General features: G+C 43.4%; 2 protein-coding genes and 1 pseudogene across 2 annotated transcripts; 1 reads left to right on the top strand and 2 right to left on the bottom strand.

The window, feature by feature from the left end:
* The first annotated feature begins 144 nt into the window (after positions 1-144).
* LOC141430727 (proteasome subunit alpha type-6-like) lies at positions 145-2991 on the top strand. The gene is made up of 5 exons (XM_074091602.1): positions 145-390; positions 703-879; positions 1454-1609; positions 2119-2392; positions 2877-2991. The coding sequence occupies exons 1-5, from the start codon at positions 315-317 to the stop codon at positions 2932-2934; spliced, it is 741 nt and encodes a 246-aa protein (XP_073947703.1). The 5' UTR covers positions 145-314; the 3' UTR covers positions 2935-2991.
* LOC141430726 (uncharacterized) lies at positions 2962-5930 on the bottom strand (annotated as a pseudogene).
* Positions 5931-6884: 954 nt separating this feature from the next.
* Rab10 (RAS oncogene family member Rab10) lies at positions 6885-13941 on the bottom strand. Its single transcript, XM_074091600.1, has 4 exons — positions 13724-13941; positions 13329-13528; positions 11751-11840; positions 6885-9487 (listed from the first exon to the last, which is right to left on the bottom strand). Exons 1-4 carry the CDS (start codon positions 13848-13850, stop codon positions 9296-9298), a joined length of 609 nt encoding a protein of 202 aa, XP_073947701.1. The 5' UTR covers positions 13851-13941; the 3' UTR covers positions 6885-9295.
* Positions 13942-14017: the final 76 nt, after the last annotated feature.

The raw sequence follows: 14017 nt of genomic DNA, 5'->3' as shown, positions 1-14017 counted from the left end.
GCAGAGAAAACAATAAATGAATTGTTAACTACTTTGACAAATTTATTTTCTTTTGTTGATTTAATTAGTTTTCATACCCCGTATTTTCAATATCATACCAAATATGTGATTGGCTAAAATTTTCAGCATTATTTTTCCATTGGTGGTTAGGTTGTCATTAGCTTGCTTTATAAAAACCGGGAAGTCTGGGAATGAGAAAGGGAAATTTGAAGCGTTTCGTTTGTCATTCTGAAGCGGCTGTCAAACAAAAGTAATTTCATTCTAAAATCTAAATATTTTGCACGTATTTTAAAGATACCTGATATTATAACATAATGGCACGCGAAAGCAGCGCTGGATTCGACAGACATATTACTATCTTCTCTCCTGAAGGCAGACTTTATCAAGTCGGTAAGTCGAGTTTCTTCTTTTAGTTTACTAGGTGTTCTTATGGATACTTCATACCTGCTGTTCTTCCATCAATGACGTCGTACGTCTTAAGTAATTGGCTGTAAGTCCTTTGCTTCTCGGCAATCGAGCGGCCAAATTATCCTGGAATTTTATACATTTTCAGGTTATTATAAGTGACAGGAATATGTTTCCGTTGAGATCGAATTCATCTCTTTTTCTAATGAATAGCAGTATCCATAATAATGTTTCAACTCCTAAGAAAGCAAGCATTGTGTTAGGATCATGTATTGAAGTGTAATTGGTTTGTTTCAGAGTATGCGCTGAAGGCAATCAACCAAGGCGGGCTGACGTCAGTGGCGCTGCGCGGCGCGGACTCGGCCGTAGTGGCGGCGCAGCGCAAGGTGCCGGACCGCCTGCTAGACCCTGCATCCGTCACGCACCTCTTCCCTCTCACTGACAACATTGGATGCGTCATGACTGGCATGATTGGTGAGGACTTCTAACTCATAAAATAGAATAGAATATGGAATAGACAGAACTAAGATAAGATGAGAAAATTAGACAGCTGTTTGAATGTGAAAGTAGTGTGAACACAATCATCTTGGCAAGCCCAGGTACAAGCACTGTCACTGACATATGAGGACACTTACATTCTTCCCTTTCTTTTAGGGCGGCACATTCTTAATTTATGCTAGAAAAAATAATGCCAACCTAAACCAACTGGTTGCCATAACCAAAAGTATAAATTGGCAGAAGCATGGGACAAAGATATCTTATTCTATAGAATCTATAGAATATATACTCTTGTTAGGAATTTAAAAATCTGCCCTTAAAAGTATTTAGCAAATGTAGAGCACATATTTTCTACCTTATTTTGCCCATGGCCCCCTTTGAGATAAATGATTCCAAAGCATTCTCATTTATTTACTAAGTAATGAATGTTTAAATTTTTTTGTGAGCTTTCTAGCCACTACCCAACTGGAAGCCTCCAACGTCCTCAAAGGGATGTTATCACCTAAGCCCAAGCTGCAGCTATGATGTAACCAAGTGAGTGTTGTTGCAGCGGACAGCAAGTCGCAGGTGCAGCGTGCCCGCTACGAGGCAGCCAACTGGCAGTACAAGTACGGCTGCCCCGTGCCGGCGCACGTGCTGTGCCGCCGCGTGGCCGACATCTCGCAGGTCTACACGCAGAACGCAGAGATGCGCCCGCTCGGCTGCAGTCAGTACCAGCTTCGATTATACTAGCCATACCCACTAACACTGCCAACCGTTATGTTTGCTGCTTGAATTATAATTCTGGGATTTTATTGAATTTTTATGGCAAGTCCCGTACATTCAAAGATTTACGTTTGATGATTGATTTTACCTTTAATTATGCATTCCACAGGTCAAATAAAGTTCATTTCTCCAGAATGCTAGTAACCTAACTCTTTGTTTAAAAGATAACTAAGAATAAAGACAATTAATTATGCATGAAAAAAAAACTAGTATATTTACAAGTTTATGTACATAATGACGCTTTCTTAAGGCCTGTTATTTAAAGTGTTTTATTTAACCTCAAAATCGATATTTTTTTTAATAAAATTATATGAATATTATATTGAGGGTCTAGTGAGATTTCACTTGAGATACAAAATTTTTAAAGGAGGGAAACTGTGTGATCGAAGTTGATCGAACATTGATAGTGGTTCGTAAATCGTATGATATAAGGCGTTTTTACGTATGCAGGTATGATGCTGATCGCGATGGACCCTGAGTCGGGCCCGGCGGTGTACAAGACGGACCCGTCGGGCTACTACTGCGCGTACTCGGCGTGCGCGGCGGGCGCCAAGGCCACGGACGCCGGCGCCTACCTCGAGAAGAAGCTCAAGAAGCGCGCGGCGCTGGCGCCCGACGACGCCGTGCAGCTGGCCGTGGCCTGTCTGCAGCACGTGCTCGCCGTCGACTTCAAGCCCAACGAGATCGAGATCGGACAGGTCACCAAGGATAACCCCAAGTTCCAGTGAGTGTCCTGCATGTTTGCCTTGTTATGATCATCCTCATCATGTCAGCCGAAAGACGTCTACTGCCGGACATAGGCCTGCCGCAAGGCTCTCCACTCAGGCCGGTCTTGTGCTTTCCTCATCCACCGCAATCCTGCGATCTTAACCAGGTTGTCGCTCCATCTTGTCGGAGGTCTACTGGCAGCTCATCATAGTACTATTATGTTTTACGCGTTATCTTGAGAAATTACACATGAATTAAAATACATATGTGTGAAAGCAGATTGGTATGCAAGGTAAAAATCGACTAATATAAATTACTTAAGAGTTAGGAAAAAATAAGTAGATAATTTGATTCGAAGATTTTATTCTCGCGTACCTCTTTGCTTCCTCGCACATCTTTAGAAGGCGTTTAGAACTCTCTGATAATCCTTGGCTTTCAAAGTCGTTCTTATAAATTGTGGCAAGATTTTAGTGTTATAAAATTTTAATTCTGTTTTACAGCGTACTCACGGAAAGCGAAATCGAACGACATCTGACGGCGATCGCCGAAAAGGACTAGGGGACCGGGGAAATCAAATATCTGTAATATTTTCAATAAAAACATTTCTTCACACAACTGATTTTATTTTGTTATATCCGGAGCCGTCGACGCGATCACTCAGAGCGCGTCGTCGTCGTCGATCAGCATGCCGTCGGTCCCGACGGGGACGTCCCGTATGAGGTCGCGCGGCAGCTCGGGCACGGCGGCCGCCAAGCTGTGCGCGTCGCAGCAGAACACCAGCCCCAGCGCCGGCACCTCGTAGCTGCGCGCGCGCAGCAGCCGCCGCAGCCACGGCGCGCGCGCGCATGCGCTCTCGCAGAACACGGCCGCGCGGATCTCGCTCACCGCCGCCAGCGGGTCGTTCACCAGCACGAGCGCCAGCGCGCGCCGCCCCGCGCGCACCCGCGCCCCCCCGTAGCGCGGCACCGGGAACCGCCCCGGCTGCAGGAACACGTCGCGCCGCGCGCCCGCCCCCGCCCCCGCCCCCGCCCCGCCCGCACCGACATCACGCCGTGCGTGCCCGCCCACACGTCCAGCGCGGCGCTCGCGTTGCGCGCCTTGCGCATGCGCGCCGCCACGTCCTGCTGCAGGCGGTGCAGGTTGCCCCGCGCGACGGCGCGCCACACCAGCACGCGGTTGGACGGGAAGTCGGCCACGCGCAGGTCCTGGTCGTCGAAGTAGTCGGGCGCGAGCAGGTCGGCGGCGGCCAGCTCGTGGCCGGCCAGCGTGACGTCGTCGGGGCGCAGCAGCTCGCGCAGGCGCCGGTTGAGGCGCGCCTCGTCCCCGTAGAGGCGCGCGGCGTCGGCGCGGGCGCGCGCGTCGAACAGCTGGTTGAAGTTGCCGAGCAGGCTGCGCGGGGCGGCGCCGTCGCGGTGCGCGCGCAGCGGCAGCGCCGGCCCCGCGCCCGCGCGCGCCCGCAGCGGCAGCGAGCGCTCCGCGTCGAAGCAGAGCGTGGCGAGGTGCCGCGTGCCCGCGCCGCCCGCCGACAGCGTCTGGTACGCGCGCCCCTGGTGCGGCGGCCCGCAGTGCTCCACCTGCATGTACCAATCAACAGATAAAGTATCTGCCGATAGAATTCAATCGTCTGATTGCTATCGGTGCAAAAGGTTCCATTACAATTTAATAGACAAGACACTATACTATATCTAGTCTATTCGCCAAAAGTAGTTGCTAAATATGTATAACGTCTTGGAAAGTAGGAATAACGCCTGTCGCTAAATTATTGCAAACTGTATGATGGGCGTCGCTTGTCACTGCGTGAACCGAGTTTCGTGATATTAGGCGTTTAAACCCTATCAAATACTATGGCCTACTTTGTAGTTAAAACCCTTTGTTTTTCGCCACAAGCACGAAGTTAAGATTACTAGGAAGGAACACGACATAAGAAGTACGTCAGGCATGTAGCGGCCAACTGTCGTGGTGAACAGCAGGTAGCCTGTCTGCTGTCTATCTCTGTCCGTTACCGTTAGCCGTTAGTATCGGGCGCGTGTTGTACCTCGTGCAGCACGTCCTCGAACAAGTTCTCCTGGCAGCCGAGCTCCAGCAGATGGCGCAGCGAGTGGTCGTGGGCGAGGCGCAGACGGCCCCCCTCGCAGCGCGCGTCCAGCGCCTCGCGCGTGGGGTACGCCACGAAGCGCGTCCCGCGGCAGGCCAGCGCCAGCTGCGCGCCCGGCGCCAGGCGCACGGCGCCCCCCGCCGCGCGGTGCGACTCCACCAGCGGCATGGCGTCCGGCACGCACTCGCGGCACCGCAGGTCGATCACGCATTCCGCTGGAACTGGAACACACTCACAGTCGTACAGGCAGGCAGGCAACGGCTCAACGTATTTGTGCGAGACCAACTTGAGTAGGTATCTTTACGACCACAGCGCGCGCAGTGGAACGTCCGATGTCCAAGGCCGGAAAGAAAACAGTAGTATATTGTGTCTTAAGGGCGGTAAATAAGGAATTACGAACGAGAGTCTATTAGCATTAATGAGTCGATGTTCGTAATTCTAGTACCGCCCGTGCGACATACAATGTTTTTCATCACATTTGCGAGTAAAATTTTATATTTCTAAAAGAAAAAAATATAATTCTTCCAAATATTGGCGATACCTTAGGCTGCGCTCTTGTAGCGCCGCTTTCCGCTGCAACGTGCGTGTGCATGTGGTCCTGCAGCAGCATCAGTACGGGCATGGACTCATTTACCGACCTTGGGCTTCATGACAAAACAATTTGTACGCGCAATGACTCATTTACCGACCACGGGTTTCATGACAAGCACATTAAGGTCGAAGATTTTATTTGGGGGGTTGCAACCAAGGTAGCCTGCGTGTTATGACACTGTTTACGAGCAAGTGTGATGAAAAAAAATATGCGAGCCATAATAGACGGGGCCTGGGTGCACGATTTAAGTGGCGCATATTGGCGTGGAAATTAATGAAAAACGAGCAAGAAATATAATTTACAAGTAAGTACAGTTAGCGGCAGAAGTAGATAGGTTTTAAAGTTATGCTATTGATTACTACGTAGATATAGGTACACACATACGTAGTACCTACCTACTCGTCAAAAGTATACAGTCAACAAATTCGATGTCAATACATTTAACATTAAAACAATACAAATTTCTTGACCTGCGAGTCGCTGGCTCTCATAGAATGATGGTCGAGTCCACAAAAAACTTCATTGTCACTTTAGTTTTCAACTTTTGTTACTGTAATGATCAATAGGTACAGCAATCATCAGCAAGGACCACTTATCAATATTAGAAAAGCACACAAAATAGAAAATACTTACTTTCAGTAAACGCTGCCAGCTGTAGGCTGCTCAGCAACAGCAGAGCTCGCAGCACGCGCATGGCTCTCATGGTGCGGCGCTGGCGGTTGGCGGCGAATGCGGCCGCGGCCGAGGCAATGCACTGACTTGTCTCGAGCCCGCGACCCGCGATAACCCTCACACCCACTCAATAACAAACTATTTGTTTAGATACATCATTCATTGGTTAGTGGGCCTCTTTCCCACTTGCTCACTCTACGAAGTTATAGCTAAAGTATTCTGTGTAAAGAATACGTGTTTGTTTCTGAGCTGCGATCAATTTCCTGTATCGATTCCAGAATAAACAGTTTGTTTTTGACGTCTCATTAACTAATTGTTATGTATTTTTTTCGTGACAGCTAATTTATGTGGGTCAATTAGTTATTGTTTACTAGCGTGCCTGTAAGTAATTTTAAGAAATAAGTAATTATGACGTTCTCATTGTTTAGATAGCGTACAGTCGAGTTCATAAACTTCTAAGCAAAAATTTGATCAAAAATATCTGAACACGCGTCTACGCCGTTAACAATAGTCGTGTTCAGATATTTTTGATCACAAGTTTATGAACTCGACTGTACCTAAAGGGATGTTACTTTAAGGGGCTGTTTCACCATCCATTGATTAGTGTTAACTGGCGGTTAGGTGTGATGCCGTCTCTTATTTGTTTTGTTCGAATAGACGGAGACGGCATCACATTTAACCGTCGGTTAACGCTAATCGATGGATGGTGAAACAGCCCCTAAATAATAGAGAAAATAAATAATATATTCGCGATTTGATATAGACGTCACTTTGCCCTCCGCAATATTTATTAGACAAATTTTATCCTGAACAATAATTCTTATCGTTTCGTATGATAAATTAGCGAATGTTTTTTTTTTTTACTTGGTTCGATTCCCGGGTGAGAAAAGCGAAGTTTAGAAGAATTTTGAATGCAGTTTTGTTTCATTTAAAAAATAAGGGAATGTTTCCTTTCAGTGCAATTAGATAACTAAAGGATGTACTCCCGGGCCCATAGATATTTTCCATCCATCCTGTACATCAATGAAATACAACTTTTTGCATTTTCATACCAAAATACTAATAGATACTATGATTTTTTAAGAAATGGGCTTCACATGAGGTCTCTTTATTTTTTGAAGGCGGTGACAAAGTAAATAATACAACAGATTACGATAGGTCGTTTAATATGAACATAATATACAATGCCGATGTTTATTTATAAAAGCAGGTAAAAACCGACGACACATACACCGTACGATAAAATAGGAATTGATGTATTATGTATAAAGTGTATAATCCACGTGTATTACGTTAACAATAGACCGTTATATGGTACCACCTCAGGTTCAGGCGTCCGTTAAAAATGCACCGGCGTGATTCCGGTGCATTTTTAGCAAAAGCTATTATCTAGCGTGATACAAAATAAAATAACCCTAATCCATGTTACGTGTAAGAGAACTAAGGCATCTGCGGCGAGCGCCAGTTGCTTCACAGATTGTTGTGGAAGTGCATGTTAAGTAACAAGCAAAATCGGATTATTCGCCGTAGTTACTTCAATGGTTCCGCAAAGCAAAACCGCCAGCGGGCTGCGGCCGGCTTCAGACAGTCTTCAAATACTGAACTATAAATCTGATCCGACAAGCCTGGGACTTTTTTAGTCCCGACCTTAAATTGTTTTTTCGAATTATAAATTCAATATTATAAAATTAATATCATACTGTATCGTTACTTTTTTACTGTATTTAGTATTTTATTTTAAAACGGTCTGAAGCCAGTCTCGGAAACAAGCAAAACTAATCAAAACTGGCCCGACTATAAACTAAAATAAATTAAGTAAAACATGCGAGTATCCCGGGTAGTTAACAGAATGATTCAGATCCGTGCACGGTTCGTGTCCGCTGCACGCTGTACTGTGGCAGCCATCTCTATCACTTCACTAGGTATTATTGCAGCCAATAATTCTTTCCCTCAAGTGCTTTAAACGCTCGTGGAGGGCGAGCGCCCTTGGCCGCGCGAATGCGACGCTGCGCTCTCTCAAACCTTGTAAAATATCGAGCCGAAAAGTACGAGCAGAGCACTTACTCGTGTATTTATTGCACGTTACAAATATACATATACAAGCATCTTTCACCAATTTATATTTCAGTAAACATAATAACACAGTTTGAACAACGCATTAAGAATGACGCTAACCTACGATTGATTTTTCGAAATATTTTCTTTTGCACTGTTAAATGTGACGCATCAATAGAATAAAAAATTTAAGACTAATAATTGATAGTATCGTAAATAGCAAACTTACGTACTCTTATTATTTTGTGTCGTATCCTTACGGCAATAACTCGTTGCTCTTAATCGCGCTCACACGTATCGATCCGTCATTCATATAGGTAAACGCAGTTTACGCCAACACGATAACGAATTAAGACAATCTATTTAAGTACCTATATACAAATAGCGGCGCCCTATGTTCCCGTTGTAATAATAATAAAAGTAAGTAGTTGAGAAATATCTTAACAATCTAGCACGCCGCGCGACACGTCTGACCTGCGATTATACTAAGCGGTGGAATACACAAAGAATGAAATGTGCGAGTCTTCGGCAGTTTACCCAAACCTATCCTTGCGTTTTATTGAAAAGAAACCAGGGCCACTTGATCTTAATACCTATTTTCACATCATATCAAAAGTTAAAAAAACGATGAGATTTGCCGCCAATCCAATGCTACGCCAAACGTAACCGACGGCCGGCCGTCGCAGCGTCCAACATCAACTCGTGGAAGAGATCACAAGCTCACCACCACGACCGGAGATTTTTGTTTTTGCACCGAAATTAATAATTATTTGCGACTAGACGAATGACTCCACTGTTCCGCAAGCTCCTAACGTTTAAACACAAAGCGATCTAACTTATTACATTACTTATACAGTAAGTTAAATATAAATATTATCGAAAGCTACGGTCGGCCGCTAGGGCCACTGCGGCGTCGCGCCAGCTGCTCGCGGGCTGCGGCTGCGGGTCGCTCGCGTCTTATTCTGATTGCTAACTCGTTCTGGACAATTATTTTAATGCATTTGTGGTGCACAGCCGCACTTCCCATGACAGTAAACTTTTAACATTATGCGTTGTGCTCGCGGTTTTTTCAAACATTTAAACTCTGAGGGCTCTCATGATTAAAAAATTAACAATTTCAAGTATTTATTATTGGCGACAGGTGCCGGCCGAACTCGATTTAAATTCAACTTCACAGGAGCTTTGAGAGAATCATACCGGCACCTGTCGCACGAATGATACCAGGGGCCAGCGTGCGTTGCTAGCGAAAGACGCATCAGTATGTCTGTAAAAGGGTACAGAACTTCCCACTAATCCAATAGAATCGTAAAATACATTCCGTTTTCATTAAGTACTCGCATCGTTAGCGTTCACGCCGCTCCTGGTGGAGTCCAGTGCTCCCAAATCTGTACAAACGACTCAATAACTCTAAACCCATCGCAGTTTGTAGGTAGATATGGCAGCACTGGCGCGTACGAGCAGGGGGCTGCGGCTGTGTGTGTGTGGGGAGGGGGGAGGGGGAGGGCCTACGTGCAGCAAGCCTTGGTGGGGGGCGCGCGGGAGGGGCGGCGCTCGACGGCGATGCGCGCGGCGTCGGGGTCGGCGCGGCCGGCCGACTTGTCCAGGATGGCCTCGGCCAGCTCGCTGAAGGCGCGCTCGATGTTCACGTTGGCCTTCGCAGACGTCTCCATGAACCGGATGTTGTGCTCCCGCGCGATCTGCAACCGCCAACGACCCGCTCATCACCACACAAACAGATACTCACGCATAACAATAGATAATGGTGCCCTTGTTTAATTTTAAGCTTTGATGTATGCATTTACATAACACTAGTAACACGAATGTTACGCATTGTTCTTTTCAGGGTTTCAAACTATGTCATTACCAAATTTATCTCAATCGGATCAGCAGACAGACATGACAGATATTCCTTCGTATTTAAAACATAAGTAGGGTAGGGACGTCGATAGGGAAATCTTACTACCTCTTTGAGTATTTCTCAAAGTACTACCCCTATAAACGGCTTACAGATGTACCTAGTGAATAATGTTTTGCCATCGCATTTTGTCTGAAAAGTTCATATTTATCTCGCTTTCTCAACTGGCTTACTGAAGTTTACTGAAGCTAGTTGAGATAGCAAGATAAAAACGAACTTATCCGACAAAATACGATGGAAAAACATTATTCAATAGATCACCAAGGAGTTCGAAATTCATCTGGGAAATAATTTGCGAGCTATCGATGGACTACTATTACGAAATTGGACATTAACAGTAAAGATTGCTGTGATACAATTCAGCGTGTGGAGTGCGGCCTCGCGAGCCGCCGGCCGCGGCCGCTCATAAATAATTGAGAAAGTGACATTTCACGTATTTTTACAACCGTCGTGCGGAGGCGAACGACGCACAATCATTAAACGAGTTATTTTCAGTGACAACAGCAATTACAAATGGAATTATTCTAGTTTTATTAACTGTGACTTCGCCCGCGTGCACAGATCTATTATATTAGCCGGGTATAAAACGCAAGAAAACTTTGACTACGGCACCCTAGCAACTACGAAAGGCATGGCGACACACCTTCGCAACACCGACACCGCTTGCTTGCACCCCTTGGACATCTTTTAACTAAATTGAATAATTTTTGATTTTGTTGACGATTTTGATGAAATAACTTTAAATATTACCCCATATAGGTAAATTACAACCTTTTGATTACAACATAAAAAAACTGCGTCTACGTCGGCCAAGCCCAAGTAAAACATTTCTGTGATTATCAAACAGAAAATTGGTAGGTAATTCTCAAAATCATTGTTCTGGATTCTATTTCGTAACAGTTTTTCTTAAATACTTCTCATGTAGGTACATACAAACATCGACCAGTTAGTTTTATTACCCAAGTGTATCATGTGTGTGTTCGACCACTGACACACATAGGGCCGAATTATAGCAGGTATAATAAAAATGGTTACTCGTATTAATCAACCAGCAATAGTAAACAATCAGGCCTTCAATCAATAAGCATTGTTATGGTTTCGGGCGCGGCGCTTCTAACGGGAGCAATTAATTCGGCCTCAACTCGGCAATAAACAAAGTAATGAGTTGCTGAGGATGCGCGTAATTTTTCTAGCCGACTTCCTCGCGGGTAGGCGGGATGAGGTAACGGCGGCTCAATGTACTACAACCATCTAACAGAGATTGTAATAAAGTAATATACAAACACACACTCAAACAGGATAAAAGTCAAGCTATGATAAACGGGATTGAAAGCATCTACTCTGTTAAAAACAAAGTTGTGTTAAATACTTGTGATGTATAGATATCATTTAATAATATTGTAAATCAGTTTAAAAAAAAACCTCGTTGAGTTTATTGCCGGATTCTTCTCAAGAGAGGTTTTTCCGAACCGGTGGTAGATTTTTTTTGACATTCATATTAAGTGCTTGTTTTAGTCTATAAATTGAATAAAGATATTTTGACTTTGACTTTTATGCGTAAACAGGCAAGCGCGATGCAGAATACGCGCAGTTACAAGTTAGTCTTTTGAAAATACGGGGAAATATCCAAGCAGTTGCCTGTCGAGACACCAGTTTCCTCACTGGTTGTTAATAACACTGCCAGCGCTGTTCCTTGATCCCGTCTGACTCACGCGAGCCCGCAACACGTGTGCGCGATGCTAATTACTTCAAGCTTTACACAACTACTTAGCGCACATCACGGTCTCATGAACGCCACTCTGATATTCCGAAAATGTTATTAAATTAGATAACATTAAAAGACTTCAGGCAGGCATATTTCTTGGCAGACACTTATAGAGGTGCAGGTGAGGTGAAGGGATTTCCCGAAATTCGCATGAGACATCTATCCCACTGGTATTGGCTAGCTATCTAGTTAGCCTATTTTTTATTCTGCCACAAGAGTAAAGCCACAGGATAGGATAAAGTTAGTAACTTATAAAGAGATTAATATTAGCTATGCTTACGGCTTCTCCTCTCTCCTTGCTGACTGCACGCTTCTCCTCCATATCACACTTGTTGCCGAGGATCATTTTCTCCACATCTTCGTTAGCATGCTGGAAACACACCACAATGCTTACTCATACTCAGCTTGTGCTCAAAAACAAATCTTTCAGTTCAATGATATGGACCTCTGCAAAGTAATGCCTGATTCAATATATTATTTAAAATCTTTTATTTTCAAAATAGGCCAGAAACTGGGTCAATAGATTGATACTACTGCCAAATGAAACTGTACAATACAACTGTATTGTTGATAGTTTAGTGTAGTGTTGAATGTCAGCTTGTTAGATATTGTTGCAAGTAATGACTGAACAACTTAATAAATTGAAGTTATTTTCCAGTATTCATATGAAATTGTAAATTACTAATGCAACAAATGAATTATTTCCTTGTTAATTCTGCAGATCAATGTATAAATATAACAGAATTCTGCAAAGAATAAAGTGAGGGCAGGTAATTTCCTTCTCTGGTAGTGCACTTTGGTTGCAAAGTATATTTTGTCAGGCTCATTTAGTAGCAGAATTTTATCTTTACTTTTTATTATGTCTTAAGTTAGCTCAGATTTAATTGAGAGAAATATTGTTATTTATTATTAAAAAGTATTGTTTATCTGCTAGGCTTTGAGGTCACACCAGTGGGTGCAGCGCTCACTACTATCATGAGGATAAAGACAACATGCAAGATAACAATAATAAATCCCTAGGTATTTTCCTATTTGTGACAAACACTTGTTGCAGTCATTTTATATCAGTCAAGGAAAAAAAAATGTTAGTTTAATCTCAACTTCCATAAACAATTACAACACAGTTATGTTATCTCAATGTGTCATTTATAATTTTAGCTGTGATGTTGAGAATTAATTGTGAGCTGATGAACTGTTGGGTAGAATGAAAAGATATCTGTAAAAATAGATTAATTCTAATAAACACACAGATTATGAATAGTTTTATTCATATTAGGGATGTAGTGCTGCCATACCATGGTCAAATCGATCTATTTTTGCAGGTGTAATATATCTGTTAGCATGTGCTATTATTGTCATTGTGCTATGTAATGTTTTATTGTCATTGTACTCAACAGTTCAGTTCATTATTTTCAACATTGCTGCTAAAATATTTTATTTAATTTTATTATTATTATATTTTTAGATTCAAATGTTTCAAGCCATTTGGGCTAATGGAAATCCATTGGTAGTGATTTCAAATAGATTATTAACTTCTATTCTTAACCCCCCATGCAAAAAGAGAGGTGTTATAAGTTTGACCGCTATGTGTCTGTGGCACTATAGCTCTTAAACGGGTGGACCGATTTGAATGTTTTTATTTGAAAGCAAGTTTTCTAGCGATGGTTCTTAGACATGTTTTATCAAAATCGGTTCAGCCGTTTTTGACATACTGAACTTTATTAATATGGAGTCAGACTTAAATTTAGACTGTGTTGGTAATTTATAAGTAAAATGTGTATGAGCCATCACACATGTTAAGTGCTTAAGACACCTGAGGCAACTGCTCAGTTTGGGCAAAGCAAATGATTATTGTTACCTCGTCTATGTTCCGAAGCCACTTGACGATGTCGTCAAAGGTTTTCTCGTTAGTAATATCATAGACCAGCATGATGCCCATGGCACCACGATAGTATGAAGTGGTGATCGTGTGGAAGCGCTCCTGCCCCGCTGTGTCCCAGATCTGCAGCTTTATCTTTTTACCCCGCAGCTCTACCGTCTTGATCTTGAAGTCTATACCTGTGGGACATCACGAGAGTAGAAGAAGCGAGACCAGCTATGTGGAGTTACTACGCCCAGGCAGTAAAATAAATAAAATAATGAAGGACGTCAATGTTGAGATCTTATTTTAAACACAGGTCACGCGCGATCGTCACTATGTAGAAGATATGTAAAAAAACACGGATATTTTTAGGATACAAAAATGGTTCATACCGATTGTGGAAATAAAAGTGGTCGTGAAATGGTTGTCCGAAAATCTGAATAAAATGCACGTCTTTCCCACGCCGGAGTCCCCGATTAGAAGGAGCTTAAACAATAAATCGTAAGTCTTCTTGGCCATTTTTATGTTATTTTACCCTTTATGTTAGAAAAATGAGCTAAACCCAAAAATCATCCGATCCGAACGGAAATGTGACAGCTCACTGTGAATGTGTTGCCACACCAGATAAAAAAATATATAGTGATGTTCATGTTCATGCCATTTGTTTGATTGAACATGAACCTTTA

The sequence above is a fragment of the Choristoneura fumiferana genome, chromosome 8, assembly GCF_025370935.1.
Source record: "Choristoneura fumiferana chromosome 8, NRCan_CFum_1, whole genome shotgun sequence".
Taxonomy (NCBI): domain Eukaryota; kingdom Metazoa; phylum Arthropoda; class Insecta; order Lepidoptera; family Tortricidae; genus Choristoneura; species Choristoneura fumiferana.
This window is presented reverse-complemented; position numbering and strand designations above follow the sequence as displayed.

Bases quoted from the DNA above. Each gene is read 5' to 3' on its own strand.
- LOC141430727 (XM_074091602.1), top strand. From the start codon at position 315: ATGGCACGCGAAAGCAGCGCTGGATTCGACAGACATATTACTATCTTC. The intron at 391-702 runs GTAAGTCGAGTT...GGTTTGTTTCAG, and splicing joins AGGCAGACTTTATCAAGTCG to AGTATGCGCTGAAGGCAATC. The intron at 1,610-2,118 runs GTCAGTACCAGC...TTACGTATGCAG, and splicing joins GATGCGCCCGCTCGGCTGCA to GTATGATGCTGATCGCGATG.
- Rab10 (XM_074091600.1), bottom strand. From the start codon at position 13,850: ATGGCCAAGAAGACTTACGATTTATTGTTTAAGCTCCTTCTAATCGGG. The intron at 13,529-13,723 runs GTATGAACCATT...GATGTCCCACAG, and splicing joins CACTTTTATTTCCACAATCG to GTATAGACTTCAAGATCAAG. The intron at 9,488-11,750 runs GTAAGCATAGCT...TGGCGGTTGCAG, and splicing joins GCAAGGAGAGAGGAGAAGCC to ATCGCGCGGGAGCACAACAT.